Source organism: Eucyclogobius newberryi, unplaced genomic scaffold (assembly GCF_026437365.1).
Source record: "Eucyclogobius newberryi isolate DKJ021-1_F unplaced genomic scaffold, fEucNew1.0.hap1 SCAF_11, whole genome shotgun sequence".
NCBI lineage: Eukaryota > Metazoa > Chordata > Actinopteri > Gobiiformes > Gobiidae > Eucyclogobius > Eucyclogobius newberryi.
The window spans coordinates 8825331-8844981 of NW_027315735.1; the positions used below are offsets into that span (position 1 = coordinate 8825331).

A 19651-nucleotide genomic window follows, 5' to 3' on the forward strand; every position below is an offset into this window, starting at 1 on the left:
TTGGTGATTTGGTGAGAAGCCTTTTGAAGGAAACAAATAAAGGTCAGACAGGGGGTTAAAAAAGACAAATGTGGATCTTCTTATACCAGAGGCTTTTGTCAGCTTGGTACAGCAAGAAGCCGCTAGCTGGTTAAGATATTCCTTTATTGTCCACACATGGGGAAATTTCATAAATGTTGCAATCTGGTTGCAGTGAAGGTTGCAGTGAAGCAAATAAAATGCCCTTTTATTTTTTCCGTGTTAACGTTTTAAAACTGCATCTACAGACCGGGCTTGGTGTGAAAATGGTTCGGTACACGAAACACCTGTCTGAGAAAACACATGAATCCCTGTGGACTGTTAGCTTTATTGGGAAAGGCATTGCCACACAACTGGATGATGTTGAACCCACAGATTTTACGGAGACTGGTTTGCGTCTTCCTTAGACACTGCTGCACTTGTTCAAAGTGCGTCCAAAACGATTCAAACTTAACTTGTTGACTGTGTGCTGGCTGTGAATGAAAACTATATTCGTAATGAAGTGAAAGCGGCTGATTTCTTATGAATCCGAGCCGAACAGACATCTTATGTGTCGAACGACTGTAGCACTTGTGCTCCGTTACAAATACATCAAACAGGAGCCTTTTATGAGTTTATTACGATGGATAATGCCAACGCTGAAAGCATCGCTGAACTTCTATTCATAAATTGATGGTTTGGTTACTAGAAAACCCATACAAGAATGCTATAAATGACATGTCCTTAAGAACAACTTTCCATATAGCATTGTTGTCAGTGATAATTACCGTCAATCTAAAAATATTAAATGCTACTCATTTAGTTTAGTTTAGTTCGTGCCACTTAGAAGCTGTTTTATGAAACAGGCACCAACAATTGTTTGTGTTTTTTTATTTTCTCTTAATGTAGTAATTGCTAGTATGCAGTGTAAGTTACAGTATCGATTTTTGCTTTGCTCCTTACAATCCAATATATTAAAAGTCATTTTGTGTCAAATTTATTTTCTCACAAATGGTATCTGCCTCTAAGTCATAGTATTACCATTACCAAAAGTGGAAATAAAGTTTGTTTAATTCATTCATTCATTCAGTTGTAAATGTGTATTTAAAATGTGTATTATACAGTCAATGTAAAATATTCACTTTTGGACATAAAAAAAAGCCCCCGTATATTTTGCATCACCAGCCGCCACTGCACAATACAATAAGCATGTGTAGGCCTGTCCTAAAGCAATGAAAAATTGCAAAAGTGCATTAACAAGAGCACTAAGGCACAACAACAGAAAAAAGTGTCAAAAACTACTGCAATTTTATACAAATGGCAGTAGTTTTTGACACTTTTTTCAGTACATTTTGTATATGTGTTTTCCATGTAATTTTGCAATCTATGATCACTCCAAAAAACTTAATATAATTGACTCTTTCAATTTCATAACTATTTATTTTATCATCATTATCTACATGTTTGTTACTGAATACCATAAATTTAGTTTTATTCAAGTTCAATTATAATTTATTTAATTTCTTCACCTGCTCACAAAATCGCCATTTTTACATGATCCGTTTTTCAAGTGAATACATGTAACCCCCAACGTAGCCTACAGAAAATGCTGCATTCAAATTTTAAGTATCTGTGTAGAGAGTAGAGTTATTCTTTCATTTGGTTGTATTTAGAATAAAGTTTATAGTATATTGTTGTATCAGATCATCGAATTTAGGCTTGAGGAAAAAATAAAACACAGCTATTATAGTAAGTGCTTCTCTGATTTGTCATAAAGGATATATTATCTTGCATAACAAACGGTGAAACAAAAACAATATGCGGTTTTGATCTTTTCGCCTCAGTTGCAGCTGTCAACTCTTGTCAATCTTTCCGACGAGCCGCAGCTAAGCACGGACGTGCTTACTGATTAATTACATCTGTGGAATGTGTTAAATACAATCAACAAAATAAAGAAAATGAAGGACAGTCTTTACAACCTTGAAAATGTTTTATTTGATTTGGTGGACCAACATCCAAAGAGTGCAAGTTTCAACATACTAATTAGCCTGTTTTAGAGCAGGTTCCTGTGTAACGCGTTCCAGTTCACACTCCTTATCAGTTGGTGGCGGTAATGTGCAAGTTTATGCCAACCGTGAATAAAACCACACACGAAGAAGAATAAGAACAACAACAACAGAAAACATGGAGACGCCGGAGCTGAGTTTTACACTCGCGTACTGGGTTTTTTGCCTGTGCTTTGTCTTCACTCCGAATGAGTTCCGCTCGGCCGGCCTGACTGTCCAAAACCTGTTCTCTTCGTGGCTGGGCAGTGAGGACATGGGCTTCGTTCAGTACCACATCCGCAGGAGCAGCGTCACACTGCTGGTGCACTCCGCACTGCCTTTGGGTACGAAGTGTCCCTCAGATGTATATACTTTGATGACGTGGCCCCAGTACCTGGTGTCATGTGAGCAGAAGAGCCTGCAGATAGAAGTGGTCACTATATTTCAGTGAAGTTTTTGAGGATCTGTACTTAACTTGAGACGTATTTTAGATATGAGTACGAGAAAATTGCTCTTTAGCCACCAAAATAGACATGCGGTTGTAGACAGAACCTGTCATCCCAATTTAGCAAGTATATTCAGTCTCGCAGCAATTAGTTTGCTAAACGAGTTGGCCCTGCGGTTAGAGACGCGGACTTGCATGCGGGAAGTTTTGATTTCGATCCCCGCTTTTGGCACAGTTAATTTTTTTCGGGTTTAAACATTAAGGTTAGGGTTAGGGTTAGGGTTAGGGTTAAGGTTAGGTTTAGGGTTAGTTCTGGGCTCCAGAATCGGGATGACAGGTTCTGTCTACAACTCCATGTCCAAAATAGTAAAATGGTAAATGGTCACATTTCTACAGTCAAGGCACTCAAAGCACATTACATCAAGGAACCAATCACCCATTCACACACCAGATGTTGGCAGAGACAGAGTTAAGTGTCTTTGCCCAAGGACACAACGGCAGTATTCCATTGAGGCAGCTGCAATATATATAACACATTTTTTCTTCTATTTTTTGAAATGATAGAACACCCCGCTAGAGCGGAGCTAAAAATTTTAAATTTGTTCTCAAGAGAAATTAAGGATTATGACCTGAAAACAATGTTTTTACATAGCGCTCTATGGGAAAAATGCTGTCTGGGTTGCAGAGGATTTCTTCGCTGCAGTTCCAACTGACTGACCACTGGGGCTGATTCACGACAGGTTTAAGCTAGCAATGCCCTATCCGGATAATATATCCATGCTAAGCAAAACGTCTCACCTGACCTGCCCCAAAATGTCACGTCGAACCCGAGAATAAAGCCACTTCATACTTCATAAGAAGCAAGAGGTTTGTTCTTACACCAAGAGCCGTAGGATCAAAATGACATAATTTTCTTTTGCAATTCTTGCAGCTTATTCTCGAAGCATCGTCCGAGCAGAACTTTGTCCTTGCAGGGTTGTCAGACAGCGGCAACTGCTGAGTTTCTATGTGTGCATGGTTAATTGTGATTTTTGTCTATGTGTGTGTGTTTGTGTGAAATTTTAAATATATATATATCTTTCTCACCCTCCGCGGGCGGTCTCTATTTATCCCCCTTCAAGCTCGGGTCCTCTACCAGAGGCCTGGGACCTTGAGGGTTCTTCAGTATCTTTGCTGTTCCTGGCACTGCAATTTTCTGGACCGAGATGTCTGATGTTTTTCCTGGATCTGCTCAAGCCATTCCTCCAGTTTGGGGGTCACTGCCCCAAGTGCTCCGATCACTATGGGCACCACCGATACCTTCACGCTCCAGGCCTTCTCCAGCTCCTCTCTGAGGCCTTGATATTTCTCTAGTTTCTCATGTTCCTTTTTCCGGATGTTACCATCCCATGGTACTGCAATGTCCACCACCACGGCTTTCTTCTGTACCTTGTCGACCACCACTATGTCCGGTTGGTTCGCCATTACCATTCGGTCTGTCTGTATCTGGAAGTCCCAAAGGACCTTGGCTCGGTCGTTCTCCACCACCTTTGGAGGTGTTTCCCACTTTGTCCTTGGGGTCTCCAGCCCGTACTCTGCACAGATGTTTCTGTACACTATGCCAGCCACCTGGTTATGGCGCTCCATGTATGCTGTCCCTGCCAGCATCTTGCACCCTGCCGTTATGTGCGGGATGGTCGCAGGGCCCCCTTTGCACAGCCTACACCTCGGGTCTTGTCTGGTGTGGTAGATCTGGGCCTCTATTGATCTGGTGTTCAGGGCCTGCTCCTGTGCTGCCATGATCCTGTGCTCTCCTTCAGACCGGCTCTTTCTAGCCATTGGTAGGATTTCGTGATATCAGCCACTTCAGTTATGTTCCGGTGGTACATCCCATGTAGGGGCGTGTCCTCCCATGATGGTCCCTCCAGCTGCTCATCATCCTCTGTTTCCCATTGTCTGAGACATTCACTGAGCACATCATCTGTAGAAACCTTGTCCTTGATGTACTTATGGATCTTGGACATTTCGTCCTGGATAGGACACTCTCTAGTCCCCGGCCTCCTTCCTTACAGCTAGTGTACAGTCTCAGGGTGCTGGATTTGGGATGGAGCCCTCCATGCATGGTCAGGAGCTTTCGTGTCTTAACATCTGTGGTCTGTATCTCCTCCTTTGGCCAACTGATTACTCCTGCAGGGTATCGGATCACTGGCAGGGCGTAGCTGTTTTTATATATATATATATATATATATATATATATATATATATATATATTTATATATATATATATATATATATATATATATATATATAATTTTATATATATATATATAATATATATATATATAATTTTATATATATAATATATATATATTTTATATATATATATTATATATATAATATATATATATATATTATATATATAATATATATATATATTATATATATAATATATATATATATAATATATATATATTTTTTTTTATATATATATATATATATTTTTTATATATATATATATTTTTTATATATATATATATTTTATATATATATATATATATATATATATATATATATTTTATATATATATATATATATATATAAAGCCCTCTGATTACTGAAAATTAAGGTTAGGTTAAGGTACACTTTATCATCTCTGTAGTTTAATTTGTCTATGGTGCAAGTTTTGGGATGATGGGGAAAACCTGAGTCTGGAGGAAACTCACCCAGACGCAGGTAGAAACATGCAAACTACATGACGTTGATATGCAGCAAAAATGTGTCCTATCACAATTATGCAGTCGATACACTCATCCAAATGATCCGTGTGTGGATGCAAAACAACTTTCTCCAGTTGAACTCAGACAAGACTGAAAGCAGTCACCTCCAGAGTCTCGCTCTATAACCTACAAATCAAGTTAGAAATCTGGGGGTAATAATGGACTCAGACTTGACCTTTAACAGCCACATCAAATCAATAACATTGATTCTCAGATTAGAGTAGATTAGACTACGGCAACTGCCTGCTCACTGGCATCTACAAACGAGCTGTAAAACAGTTGCTGTACATCCAGAACGCTGCTGCTCGGGTCCTGATTAGAACTAGGAAGTACGATCACATTAGTCGTGTTCTCAGGTCTCTGCACTGGCTCCCTGTGGCTCAGAGACTATTCTCTGACTTTAAAGTCTCTCCATGGCCTTTCACCAAAGTACATCTCAGACATGTTAGTGCCATATTAACCATCTCGGACTCTGAGGATCTGAGGGACCGGCTTCCTGCTGGTGCCCAGAGTCAGGACTAAACATGGACCGGCCTCCTGTTGGTGCCCAGAGTCGGGACTAAACATGGACCAGCCTCATGCTGGTGCCCAGAGTCAGGACTAAACATGGACCGGCCTCGTCCTGGTGCCCAGAGTCAGGACTAAACATGGACCGGCCTTGTCCTGGTGCCAAGAGTCAGGACTAAACATGGACTGGCCTCCTGCTGGTGCCCAGAGTTGGAACTAAACATGGACCAGCCTCGTCCTGGTGCCCAGAGTCAGGACTAAACATGGACCGGCCTTGTCCTGGTCCCAAGAGTCAGGACTAAACATGGACTGGCCTCCTGCTGGTGCCCAGAGTTGGAACTAAACATCGACCAGCCTCGTGCTGGTGCCCAGAGTCAGGACTAAACATGGACCGGCCTCGTCCTGGTGCCCAGAGTCAGGACTAAACATGGACCGGCCTCGTGCTGGTGCCCAGAGTCAGAACTAAACATGGGAATCTGCGTTTCAGTTTTATGCAGCTAAAATCTGGAACAGGTGCTCTACAAATAAGCTTGCCTTGCCTTCTGCTACAGAGGATGATGACCAGTAAATCCTGCTGATGTTATTTATTTATTGGACAGGGACAATTAAAGGTTGAATGGACGATTTTTTTTGCCCAAATCTGAGTCTTATTTCCTCGTGGCGTGGACTGCCGATTAGTCCTGCCACGTATCAATCATAAAACGCACCTACCGCTCACCTGCAGCCGCGTGTGGCTCGTCCCACATTTCCGCGTGTCTAAGCGCATTGATCTATCATAATATAGTTCCCTCAGTGTACGGGGCAAGATGAAGACGGAGAAAGACTTTTCGAGCTGACTCAGAAGAAGACGGAAATCTACGGGAGACGAGAGACGCGATGCGATCCGTCGCGCTGATAAACAAACGCACGTGTGTGTTGTATCAGTCCGCACGGGGGAGTGCACACGCGCACTTCCGCCTGCGTTCTAAAATCGCCGAAAAATCGTCCATTGCGCCTTTAAACATTGCCTCCAAATAGATAACCGATATTATGTACATAAGGCTTCTAGCTACAGGCTAATTTGCAGCCCATGTCCCTGGACTGGTGGTACTGTCCTCTGCCCTCTGCTAGTTTCAAATTCCAGTCTTGGACCACTGTATTGCTCAGGTCTTTCATGAGCATACTTCTGCTTAGCCATGTCCACACCAGAGCAGCTGCTGTAGAGTGGCACTGGCTGACCTGTCCCTTTGTGTGCTTTTGCAGGTTACTACTTGGGCATGTGTCTGGCTGCTCCAGAACATCACATGGAACACATACTGGAGGTAAGCTTCCACAGTTACTAACTTGAATATAAAATAACCCCTCATTAATAGAGGGTAGATGTGCATTTAAACTTAATTCACTAAGTTTACATGCACAGAAAACTCCCCCAAACCGGTCAGACCAGTTCTGCTCAAGTTACAAGAGAGTATATTGATTCAAAAAGGTGAGTGCAGTAGCTCTTGGCCAAGTGCCCTTTACCTTTGGATGCAGGTTCAGAGCAAGGACTGGTGGGAGAGAGTAGTTCTGAAGGAGTTCAGATTCAGACTGGGTGAAGAATTTCCAAATGATGGAGGACGTTCTCAGCCCTGAACCTGTGACTGTGCGTGCACCAATCCCACTAAACATGCGAGTCGCCATCGTCTTGTACATGCTTGCTAATAGCGTAGAATGCAGAGTTATTGCTACCAAGTTCTGGGTCCACAAGTCAACTATTCTAAACTTCAGGAACGTGTTCTGCAATGGCATGTTGTCCTCTGTAAAACATAAGCTGAAAGGTTCCAGCTGCAATCTGATTGATTGTTTACATCAATCCATCCATCTGATTCTGCTTATCCAAGGCCGTGTCGCGGGGGCAAAAACCTAAGCAGGGGCTCTCAGACTTCCCTTGCTCCAGACACTTCCTTCAGCTCCTCCAGGGGGATCTCAAGGTGTTCCCAGGCCAACCGAGAGACATAGTCCCTCCAGCATGTCCTGGGTCTTCCTTGGGGCCTCTTCTCGTGGGACATACTCGGAACACCTCCCCAAGAAGGCGCCAATAGGCGTCCGGAATAGATGCCCGAGCCACCTCAGGTGGCTCTTCTCGACGTGGAGGAGGAGCGGGCGGCTCTACTCAGAGTTTCCGCGTGTGACTGAGCTCCTCACCCTATCGCTAAGGGAGCACCGAGCCACCCCGCAGAGGAAACACATTTCGACCACTTGTATCTGTGAGGTTTTTTTGTGGTTTACATATCATTTTAACAATATTTCAGCTCCAAAAATATGAATGAATGAATAAAGACTTCAGTGCAACACTTTGAGAGGCTTCGACAAGCCTCTATAGCGCATTTGTTATATTATTATTATTATTATTATTATTATTATTATTATTATTATTAAATCTTAAAGGTCCGGGGGGTAATTAACTATTTGGATATTCTACAAGATAATATTCCATGTTAAATTACAATATTGAGTTTTGTTTATAATAATAAACCTCTCAAAAAGCTGTTTTAAAATAAAATAAAATTGCTGCATAATCTTAAAAATAATATCCATAATTTATGAATTATTTTCAATTACAAAGACAACAAAATATCTTATTATCAAAAAAATGTGTGATTTGCCAAGTGGCTGACAAGCTTTTCGAAACAAAGTTGACAAAATAATGTTGAGTTTAGCAACTAGGTTGTGATGATTTCCCAAAATATTTAGATTAATTTTTGTATCACCCACCCCTATTTGTGTGTTACCTGTGCATTTGTATAAGCAGGTGAGTGAGGCCTGGCAGCTCTACCTTCTGGTGGCGCTCTCGGTGCATGTGGGCGCCTGGACTCTGGTTGTGTACTGGGCAATGTGGAAGTGGGAGAACCACCCCATCAGCCGCATGTTACAGATCCACACACAGCCTCCACACAGGAGCTGGGGCTCCCTGGCTGCCAGCCTCAACACCGAGTTCCGCCGAGTGGACAAATTCACAGCTGGAGTTCACGGAGCACGCGTTATTGTCACGGACAGCTGGGTGCTAAAAGTAAGTTCATGAAACTGTACTCATGTCTTTATTTTTCTTTTTTTAAAGGATTTTTTAGCCCAAAGGCTTCATTAGACAGGACAGCTCAGTGTGAAATGGGGATGAGAGAAGGAAGGACATGCAGCAAATTGTCAGAGCTGGAATTCAAACTCTTTACTTTTCTGTACTCCAAACTTTAGAGTAGGTTGCGTTCATAACATTCTAAACTTACCAGATTTTTTAAATTGACAGCTGGTAAGATTTTTGTTATACTTATGAACACATATTTTTGTAAACCAATATTAAGTGATAATGATAGAAATTACAGGTTTATCATAGAAAAGATGAAAGAACAATTTTTAAAATACGGGACAGGCAAAGCTCTAAAAGAAACACTTATCCCTTTGCTTTCAACAACATTTAACTGGGCCCTTAAAAAAGCTCAGATCTCTCAGAGTTGGAAAGAAGCCATTATATCTCTAATACCTAAAGAAGGGAAGGACCGATTGGATTGTGCCTCATACAAACCCATTTCTATTCTGAATGTTGATTATCGTTTATACACCTCAATTATGTCAAAAAAAATTGAACAAATACTCCCAAATTTAATCCACAATGATCAAACAGGATTCATTAACAAACGACAAACACAGGATAACGTAAAAAGATCTCTTCACATAATGAACCATATACAAAAACAACGAGACAAAGCTTTGATCATTAGTTTGGATACAGAGAAAGCTTTTGATTCTGTTAGCTGGCCTTATTTATTTAAGTTGTTGAACAAATTTCAAATGGACGACTTTATATGTAAAAAAAAATATTGGGGCTCTTTATGATGGTCCAACATCAAGAATTAAAATCAATGGACACCTAACGGATCCGCTGACCCTGGAGAGAGGGGTGAGACAGGGCTGTGCCTGGTCCCCCCTCCTGTTTGCTTTGTATCTGTAACCACTGGCCCAATAATTAGACAATCAAAAACAATTCATGGTGTTACAATCGATGGAATGGAACAAAACTCACTGGCCATTTTGTGTTCTATAAGTGTTTGGTTTTGTCTATTTGTTTCTAAAATTGAAAAAATAAATAAAGCTGCAAGCGGAATCCAACGGCCCTCGTAGATGAGAACTAAACAAACGCGGACACATTGAACTGTGCATAACCAGTGCAAATTTAAGGAATAATAGAGGATTTTGGGCAACCAATCTGAGTCTCATTTCCTCGTGGCGTGGACAGCCGAGTAGCTCTCCCGCATGTCAATCATTCCCCGCGTGCTACTGCACATAGCAGCACGTTTCCTGGCTGCGCATGCATGGTTGATATGCCTGTGTGTGTTTAGCGAGATCCTTCAGTATACAGTACAAAAATGGCTGAGGGACGACAGAGAAAGACTGTGTTCGAGCTGATCAGACGGAAATCTGCATAGACAAAATATGCGATCCGTCACGCTAATAAACAAACGCACATGTAGCATCGGAGCTGTTGCGTGCTCACGCACAAGGTTTGATGGTAGGTGACCTCTTGGAAAGAACCGGAGGGTGGGGGTGAGTGTGCGCATTTAAAAAAAAGGGACTAACAGTCGCTTGAGTTCAAATTTGTCAAATTTGCGGCTCCGCTGCATAGAGACCGTACTACTTAAAATAAAACCTTTGATACATTTTGATGCCCTGCTCCTGAAGAAGATTGTCATCAAATTTAAAGTTGGTTGGGCTAGCGCCCAAGGAAGAGTTTGTAAGTCAGTTTCTCAGTTATCGCCCTCAAAGCCGCCATAATCATCGGGTCTATCTCATCTTGGGTCTCCTCCACAGTCTTTCCGAAGCGGGAGCGGGCGTGGGAGGGGGAGCTTGATGCCGATGTGGGACTAGCTAGCTTTGATTTAGCATGGCCAGCTCAGTTCTCGGAGGTGTTTTCCTACTTGTTTTCTTAGACATGTTTCCGAAATAAGTTTCCCAGGTCATTATATGTCTACCACCACGTAGAAATATCGGGTCTCCCCAGGTGAACTTGTAAATCCATTGGACTCGACCACAGCCCGACCGACACTACCAAGCTAGGCAGCCATTCCTCTCTGGGCACCAACAGGAAGTCCCTGTATTGGGCATTTATATAAGCTATAAGAATTTCTCATTTGTTCTTCTCTTAACCCAGAATGTGTATTTGAGTAGAAGATGCCAGTGTGACATGCCTTGGTGTTGTGTGCAGGTCAGCACTTACAGCGTGTCAATGGCCCTACAGAGCCAGTGCCAGGTCAGCATGGTGCACTCCCGGCAGCACCACATGTCTCCAGACTCTGCGTCGCCCACACAGATCCTCACTCTAAAGGTTGACAGCACCAACCGTTCCATGAGCCCGTTCCACATCAGGTACTGCACCTCATTCAGAAAAAATGGTTGTTGTTGCCCGTCATTATAACTTTCTGATCTTCCCTAAATTGAGCTGAAGAGCAGGTTAGAATTTTGTTCAGCTGTCAACTTCAGCTCTGAAATTTTTTTTACACTTAAAAAAAAAAAAATTGCCCGTAGTCTTTATTAGACAGTAAAGATAGCGTGAACTGGGGGATGAGAGGAGGGAGGACATGCAGTAAACTGTCGGAGTCTCACGACACTATATTCTTAACACAAACACAACTCTCACCTTATTTCTTTCAGATCCAGGGTTCAGAATAAGCGGTATCGCATTGCAAAATGCAACGCAATTTCTCTCAAATGCGATGCATTCGCAGCTTTTGCAATACAAAAATGTGTGTTCAATTGTATAACCAAAACGCCTAAAAGTACTGATCACTCGTCAATTGATTGTCAACAACGGCATGACACAATGTAGGATGCTGTGTTGTCATGACAAGTCCCGCTGCTGTCACAGATCGCGAGTCTGAAAGCGGGAGGAGCCACAGTGTGGTAAAGTTAGCGTCATATTCACAGATTCAGACTTCCGAGGTCAATAGCTCCTAGACGCAAAAGTCTTTGCAGATCATTCACATGCCAAAATACTCATGTTTACTCTGCCAAGTGACTACAACCTTGCTTTTAAAAATCAGATGCGTATTTTGGGCGCAGCAAATTACACTGCTCTGAATGTGCAGCTCGAGCCGAAACGAGTACTTAGGGGCCGTCATCAAATGTGCAGCTCGAGCCGAGACGAGTACTTATGGACCGTCATCAAATAGCAAAACGAAAAATGGAAACGTTTTATAGCTGGAATGGAACGTTAAATAGAGCGGTACAATTTAAATAACACAATAAATACACCTTTATTTTTCCATCAGAAGTTTAAAGGTGCCATATCATGGCTTTTTTTCACGTTCTATAGTCTATCCTAAGTGTATATTTGATAATAATAAGGGTTGTGCAACACCCATAACATAATAGTTAAGAAATATCACCCAGACCTTGGACCCCCTCACCAACCCGGAAATGCAAACGGCTTGGTTTGATATTTGCCCCCACCCTTGCGAAGAGCGATCTGGCTCCCCCGCCCAACCCGTGACGTAGTCTCAGAGAGTGCGTGTGTGCCCCGCCCACCCCGGAGACGGTGGGGGTGTAAACAAACTAACTCAATAATCACGTTTTCGATTCTAGCGCCGGTGAAAGACGACGGGGCTGGTCCTGACTATACGACCCCTCTCCACAGTGTAGAAATAAGATAAGATAAGATATTCCTTTACTGTCCCACATGGGGAAATTTAACGCGTGCTTGCCCTTATGACGCGGTCTTGATCCACCGCCCGTCAGTTTGGAGATTCGAGTAAAGGATATAGTCTGTACTATAGCTAAAAACTGCGGGAATCAATCAAAAAAACACTCTGGGTACATATATGAAGCACAAATAGCAATGTAAGAAGGTTAAAAGCTCTGAAAAGTCGATTTTGCGTGTTATGGGACATTTAATACATATTTTTTGTGAGTGTAAAGACAATTAATATGTAAATGAGACTCCTGCAGATAGTCATCTGATTAAATGTAAATAAGGCCATCTCACTTGGTCTTAATTAATTTGTTCAACAACTAATTTTATTTGCAAGTTTTCTGTTTTATTTAGAATTTGTTTTTAAAGTGTTTGAAAGTTAATTTGTTAAGAGTTTTTTTTTAATAGAAATTTTCAAATACATTTGAAATAAATAATCTTGTTACATCAATGGAAAATACTGATTGTTAGTCACTTTCGTGTTTTGCTATGCAATTATCAAATTGCTATACAAATTAGAAAAAAATTACGGATTGTTTAGCAGCACTGCTATACAAGTGAAAATCCTTCATCTGAGCCCTGAGATCAGTGGAATTATTATTATGTTATATTACAAAAAAAAATTCTTAACTGACCGTTTTCTGAGTAAACAATAATAAAAAAATAATGTCGAAGGACATGAAGAATGTGAGTCACGGGTGAATTACGAGCACGGTCCGTGTAACAGGGTGCATTGATATATATATATATATATATATATATATATATATATATATATATATATATATATATATATATATATATATATATATATATATATATATATATATATATATATATACACACACACATATGTATATACATATGTATATATATATATGTATATATATGTATATATATATATATACACACATATGTATATACATATGTATATATATATATGTATATATATGTATATATATATATATATACATATGTATATATATATATATATATATATATACATATGTATATATATATACATATGTATATATATATATATATATATATATATATACACATATGTATGTGTATATATATATATATATATATATATATATATATATATATACACATATGTATGTGTATATATATATATATATATATATATATATATATATGTATGTATATATATATATATATATATATATATGTGTATATATATTTATATATATACATACATATGTATAAATATATAATTATATATATACATATGTATATATGTATGTATATATATATAAATATATATATATACATATATATATATATATATATATATATATATATATACATACATATGTGTATATATACATATGTATATGTATGTATATCAGGGTTCAGATTAAGGATTTTCACTTGTATAGCGGTGCTGCTACACAATCCGCAATTTTTTTCAAATTTGTATAGCAATTTGATAATTGCATAGCAAAACACAAAAGTAACTAACAATCAATATTTTCCATTGATATAACAAGATTATTTATTTCAAATGTATTTGTAAATATTCTATTAAAAAAAAACTCTTAACAAATGAACTTTTTAACACTTTTTCTAAATAAAATAGAAAACTTGCAAATAAATTTTTTTGTTGAACAAATTAATTAACGCCAAGTCATCATCATCAGATGACTATTTGCATGAGTCTCATTTACATATTGTCTTTACACTCACAAGTTACATATCACCACCAGAGTCGTCATGACGATGAGCTGTTTGTATTAGAATGACTTCTCTTACACACACAACACGTTTTGGTTTTGTCCTGGACATGAGTGAGTTTGACCCTTTGAACTCCACATCCTGGGGGTTCTCGGGGTGAAAACGGGAGCGCGCGCGGAGGCGACGAGGGTTTTTACGAGCGCCCCGTCTCACTGATCTCACGACAATAACTACATGTTACACAATAACAACATGTTACACAATAACTACATGTCACACATAGTTATGTGTGAGAACGGGAACATACATAACTATGTAAGATCAGCGAGACGCGGCGCTCGTAAAGCGCCTCCGCGCGCGCTCCCGGTGGCTCCTCCAGCTCAGCAGTTTTCGTACGCACGATCTGTGACAGCAGCGGGACCCGTCAGTGTGTCATGCTGTTATTGACGATCGATTGACGAGTGATCAGTGCTTTTTATGCGCTTTGGTGACACAATTGAACACACATTTTTGTATCGCAAAAGCTGCGATACAAAAGCAATATATATATACAAATGTATATATGTGTATATATAGATATGTATAAATAAAAACAGCAAAAACAACAATAACCATTTAGAAAATATCGGCCTAGTATTACTATTGAAATATCATAAAATGAATGCAAAGTGTCCGAACGGATCTGCTCTCCCTTGTGTCTAGGCTGAACTCCATTGAATACTCTGAGCTGCGTGACAAGCTTCATTCCCCCGTCCAAAACTTGACCAATGTTGTGATCTACCAAAGTGTCAGCGAGCTCTTTCTGGACACATTCAGAGCTCAGGTGCAAGACAACCCAATGTACAGCCTGCCCAGGGGACAGGTTTGCCTCTGCTCCACTCAGTCTAATGTCCACTTGCTTTAGATATTTTAATGTCCACTGTGTCCATGCAGGAGCTAGAGCCATGTATAGGCTGCATGCTGGTTGCAGCCAACGTTAAACTGCTGCAACTTTGTCAGTCTCAAGGTAAGGACTCTCTTTTTTACTGCATTTACTTACAAAGTATAGTATGCAAATACCTTAGATTAAATATTGTTTTGTTTGGAAGTTCAAGTTCAGTTAGACTCATTGGTCTTATTTTAAAGAATCAGGTTAAACTTAAACTGGGTTGAACTTCTGCTTATGACGGCAGGCTAGAGACACGCACTCCACTACAGCCGAAATAAAATTCTAAAAATCACCATTTCACCCATATAACCCCTAGAAACAAGGAGCAATAGATGAATAAACACGGAAAACACAAGTCCGGTAACGCTACGGAAGCTAAGCAGTCAAAGCTGACGGGCTGTTTCCCCAGTGGAAAACAGACCTTCCCACAAGTCAATCCGGCTAACATGGCTAACAAGCCCAATGCGGCTGCCAAAAGCCCTCCTCTGCTAAACCAAGCACCGTCTGGACTCTCTGTCCTTATCGGAGGGTGGTGAGGACTTATATTTACACGCAACACTGAAATGCAGCATGACATGGCGTCATTGAGAGCTGAGGTGAGAGCGGGGAACAACAATGCCAGGCTTGAGTGAATGGAAGCCGACATAGTGGAGCTGAAGGCGGGAGGTGGAGCGGAGGCGGAGCATGCATCGCTGAGGTGGAGCAGCATATTTCAGACATTATGGGTGAGTTACAGGGAGTTGAAGTGCGAGGTAGTGACACTGCAGAGAATGAACCACCATATGAAAAGCATGATTCTGGATTTGGAGTCCAGGTCCTAGGAAAAAGACTTGTGAAGGTCCGGAAAGTGAGGAGGGGGCTGAAGTTCTCCCACTTAGAATTTATGAAGGGGTCTGAAATTTTCATCGTAGGTGCATTTCCACTGTAAGAGACAGAATTTAAAAAAAAAAATGGAAATCACATTGTACATATTGCTGCATATCACTATTTGAACACCTGAGAAAATCAGCATTAATATTTGGTACAGAAGCCTTTGTTTACAGTTACAGAGGTCAAACGTTTCCTGTAGTTCTTGAGGTTTGCAGACACTGCAGCAGGGATTTTGGCTCACTCCTTCACACAGATCTTCTCTAGGGTTCAGAGTTTCAGCTCCCTCCAAAGACTTTCTATCCGATTTAGGTCTGGAGACTGGCTAGGCCACTCCAGTGATGTTTTCCTCATGCTTCACAGTTGGGACGGTATTGCATCCTTCTTCCTCCAACACAGCGAGTGGAATTCATACCAAAATTTTGTATTTTGGTCTCATCCGACCACATGACTTTCTCCCATGACTCCTCTGGATCATCCAGATGGTCATTGGCAAACTTCAGACGGGCCTGGACATGTGCTGACTTTCTGTGGGGAACTTTCTGTGCGATGCATGATTTTAAACCATGATGGCGTCGTGTGTTTGAAGCTGTGGTCCCAGTTCTCTTCAGGTCATTGACCAGCTCCTCCCGTGTAGTTCTGGGCTGTTTCCTCACCTTTCTTATCATCATTGATACCCCACGAGGTGAGATCTTGCATGGAGCCCGAGAAATTGACAGTCATCTTTAGCCTCTTCTATTTTCTATTTCAATTGCTCCAACAGTTGATTTTTCTTCACCAAGCTGTTTGCCAATTGCCCCATAGCCCTTCCCAGCCTTGTGGAGGTCTAACACTTTGTCCCTGTGGTCTTTTGACAGCTCTTTGGTCTTGCCCATGGAGTTGGAGTCTGACTGATTGTGGGGTGGACAGGTGTCTTTATGCAGTTTATGAGCTCAAACAGGAGCTACTACTTTAGATTAATAAGTGGAGTAGAGGTGGACTTTTTAAAGACTGAATGGTGTTTGAGAACCAGAATTCTTGCTGATTGGAAGGTGTTCAAATACTTATTTGCAGCAGTAACATTTATTTAAAATTATTTAAAAATCATACAATGTGAATTCAGTATTTTTCTGAAATTTCAGACCTCTAGGAGAACTTGTAAAATCGCAGGGTGTTCAAATATTTACTTTCCTCACTGTATATTATATAATATAGCTTATTATAGTTTTGTACGAGTGTGTTTTTATGTATATACTTAGTCAAAGTATTTAGTCAAAGTGTTAATTTTACTTTATGCATAGTTTATATTTTATTTACTATTATTATTCCTTATTTCATGTTCCACCTATCACCAAAGCAAGTTTGTTCATTGACAATGGCAATAAACCTTAAACTTAAATGCAGTGAACCAACAAAACATAAGCCTGTCCACGTGACGACATTTTGTGTCATTGAACATCCAATGAAGGAATTAACCTTGTTTGCTACAACGTGTAAATTAAAACTCCCTGAGGAGAGCATAAAGTAGTGGTTTATGTATGTTGGTATTTTTCGGCATCTTCTTCTCCACCAGACTCGGACAGTGACAGCGACTGCCAGCGGTGCCAGTGTCGGCCCATGTGGTGTGTATCATGTATGGGACGCTGGTTTGCCAGTCGCCAGAACCAGCAGAGGCCTGAGACGTGGTTGAGCAGCAAAGTTCCCTGTCCCACTTGCAGAGCCAATTTCTGTGTCCTGGACGTGTGTGTGGTCCGCAGCTCTTCTTAAACACTTTTATTTAAACACAATTTATTCTGTAATGAAAAGACTGCTTGTAATGACTGGAGCATTACTTCATAGTATAATTCTTGTACATCTAATGTAAAAAACAACCATTGCTTGCACACGTGTGCCTCATAAGAATAAAGAAAATGTTAAGAGTTACTTTTTTCCTTTTAAACCGGATTTACTGTGTATGTGCCCCAATATTACCTAACAAAGAACTTGAGTGCCTTGAATGTGGAAAAGCGCTATATAAATACAATGTAGTTATAATATAAAGGCCCCCCTTGCGGCCGCGGGGTATGAGCCAACGCAAAGAGCCCGTCTCTCATCCTCCTGCCTACAGCACCCCTTCCCCCACACACAGTACCAACTTTACACTACTTTCATTGCAATTAGACATTTTATAAAATGTTCACGACAGTGTGGTTCAAGATAGTCATGTCCCCATTGGCTTTTATGTTCAGTGTGATGTGGAAAATAAGTGTGCCGAATTTTAACTGTAGCTGAAGTAGATAAAACCAAACACAAATGGAAAAAAACAACCAGCAAGTACAAACGAACTAAACATACATGCATACAGAATCACAGCATAGATACAATAAAACAACGGCCCCATTTAGTCCAAAGTCTATTGAATTTTTCCATTTCTAAATCAAACCCTTGAGCCTGTGGTTCTCCAATGAGATGTACATATACTTTCCCACTCTTCATTATCCACTACAAAGTGACCCTCGTAGTCCAGATTGTTAATACATTTGTATATTTAGATATTAATCCCTTAATCCCTCAGTCACGTCTTCCGAAGAGGAAGTAGAGACCGGGGACTCGGAGGCTGGCTCATCCATCACCCAAGCTGAAGTCACTGAGGTTGTTCGCAAACTCCTCGGTGGCAGGGCTCCGGGGGTGGATGAGATCCGCCCTGAGTACCTAAAGTATCTGGATGTTGTAGGACTGTCTTGGTTGACACGTCTCTGCAACATCGCGTGGCGGTCGGGGGCCGTGCCTCTGGACTGGCAGACCGGGGTGGTGGTCCCTCTGTTCAAGAAGGGGGACCGGAGGGTGTGTTCCAACTACAGAGGGATCACACTCCTCAGCCTCCCGTGTAAGGTCTATTCCAAGGTACTGGAGAGGAGAATCCGACCGATAGTCGAACCTCGGATTCAGGAGGAGCAGAGTGGTTTTCGTCCCGGTCGTGGAACACTGGACCAGCTCTATACCCTCCATCGAATGCTCGAGGGCTCATGGGAGTTTGCCCAACCAGTCCACATGTGCTTTGTGGATCTGGAGAAGGCTTTCGACCGTGTCCCTCGGGGTGTCTTTTGGGGGGTGCTCCGGGAGCACGGGGTCCGGGGCCCTTTGCTCAGGGCTATCCGGTCCCTGTATGACTGGAGTAGGAGCTGTGTTCGTATTGCCGGCAGTAAGTCAGACCTGTTCCCAGTGCATGTTGGACTCCGCCAGGGCTGCCCTTTGTCACCGGTTCTGTTCATAATTTTTATGGACAGAATTTCTAGGCGCAGTCAGGGGTCGGAGGGTGTCCGGTTTGGGGACCACAGGATTCCATCTCTGCTGTTTGCAGACGATGTTGTCATGATGGCTCCATCAAACCCGGACCTGCAACATGCACTGGGACGGTTTGCAGCCGAGTGTGAAGCGGCTGGGATGAGAATCAGCACCTCCAAATCCGAGGCCATGGTTCTCAACCCGGAAAAAGGTGGCTTGCCCTCTTCAGGTGGGTGGGGTGTCCTTGCCCCAAGTGGAGGAGTTCAAGTATCTCGGGGTCTTGTTCACGAGTGAGGGAAGGATGGAGCGTGAGATCGACAGGCGGATCGGTGCAGCGGCTGCAGTGATGCAGACGCTGCATCGGACCGTTGTGGTGAAGAGGGAGCTGAGCCGAAAGGCAAAGCTCTCTATTTACCGGTCGGTCTACGTTCCTACCCTCACCTATGGTCATGAGCTTTGGGTAGTGACCGA

The 19651-nt window shown here is 41.4% G+C and overlaps 1 protein-coding gene across 4 annotated transcripts; it reads left to right on the forward strand.

Moving 5' to 3' along the window:
• Window positions 1-2129: 2129 nt before the first annotated feature.
• On the forward strand, window positions 2130-17839 carry tmem129 (transmembrane protein 129, E3 ubiquitin protein ligase). 4 transcript variants are annotated; one of them, XM_072435601.1, is made up of 7 exons: window positions 2131-2386; window positions 6993-7051; window positions 8518-8778; window positions 10963-11123; window positions 14845-15004; window positions 15076-15148; window positions 17490-17839. In XM_072435601.1, the coding sequence occupies exons 1-7, from the start codon at window positions 2182-2184 to the stop codon at window positions 17681-17683; spliced, it is 1113 nt and encodes a 370-aa protein (XP_072291702.1). In that variant the 5' UTR covers window positions 2131-2181; the 3' UTR covers window positions 17684-17839. The 4 variants fall into 4 exon arrangements, with proteins under 4 accessions (XP_072291720.1, XP_072291702.1, XP_072291711.1 ...); XM_072435610.1 differs by having other exon boundaries at window positions 8521-8778; XM_072435619.1 differs by lacking the exon at window positions 8518-8778 and having other exon boundaries at window positions 2130-2386.
• The last annotated feature ends 1812 nt before the right edge of the window (window positions 17840-19651 follow it).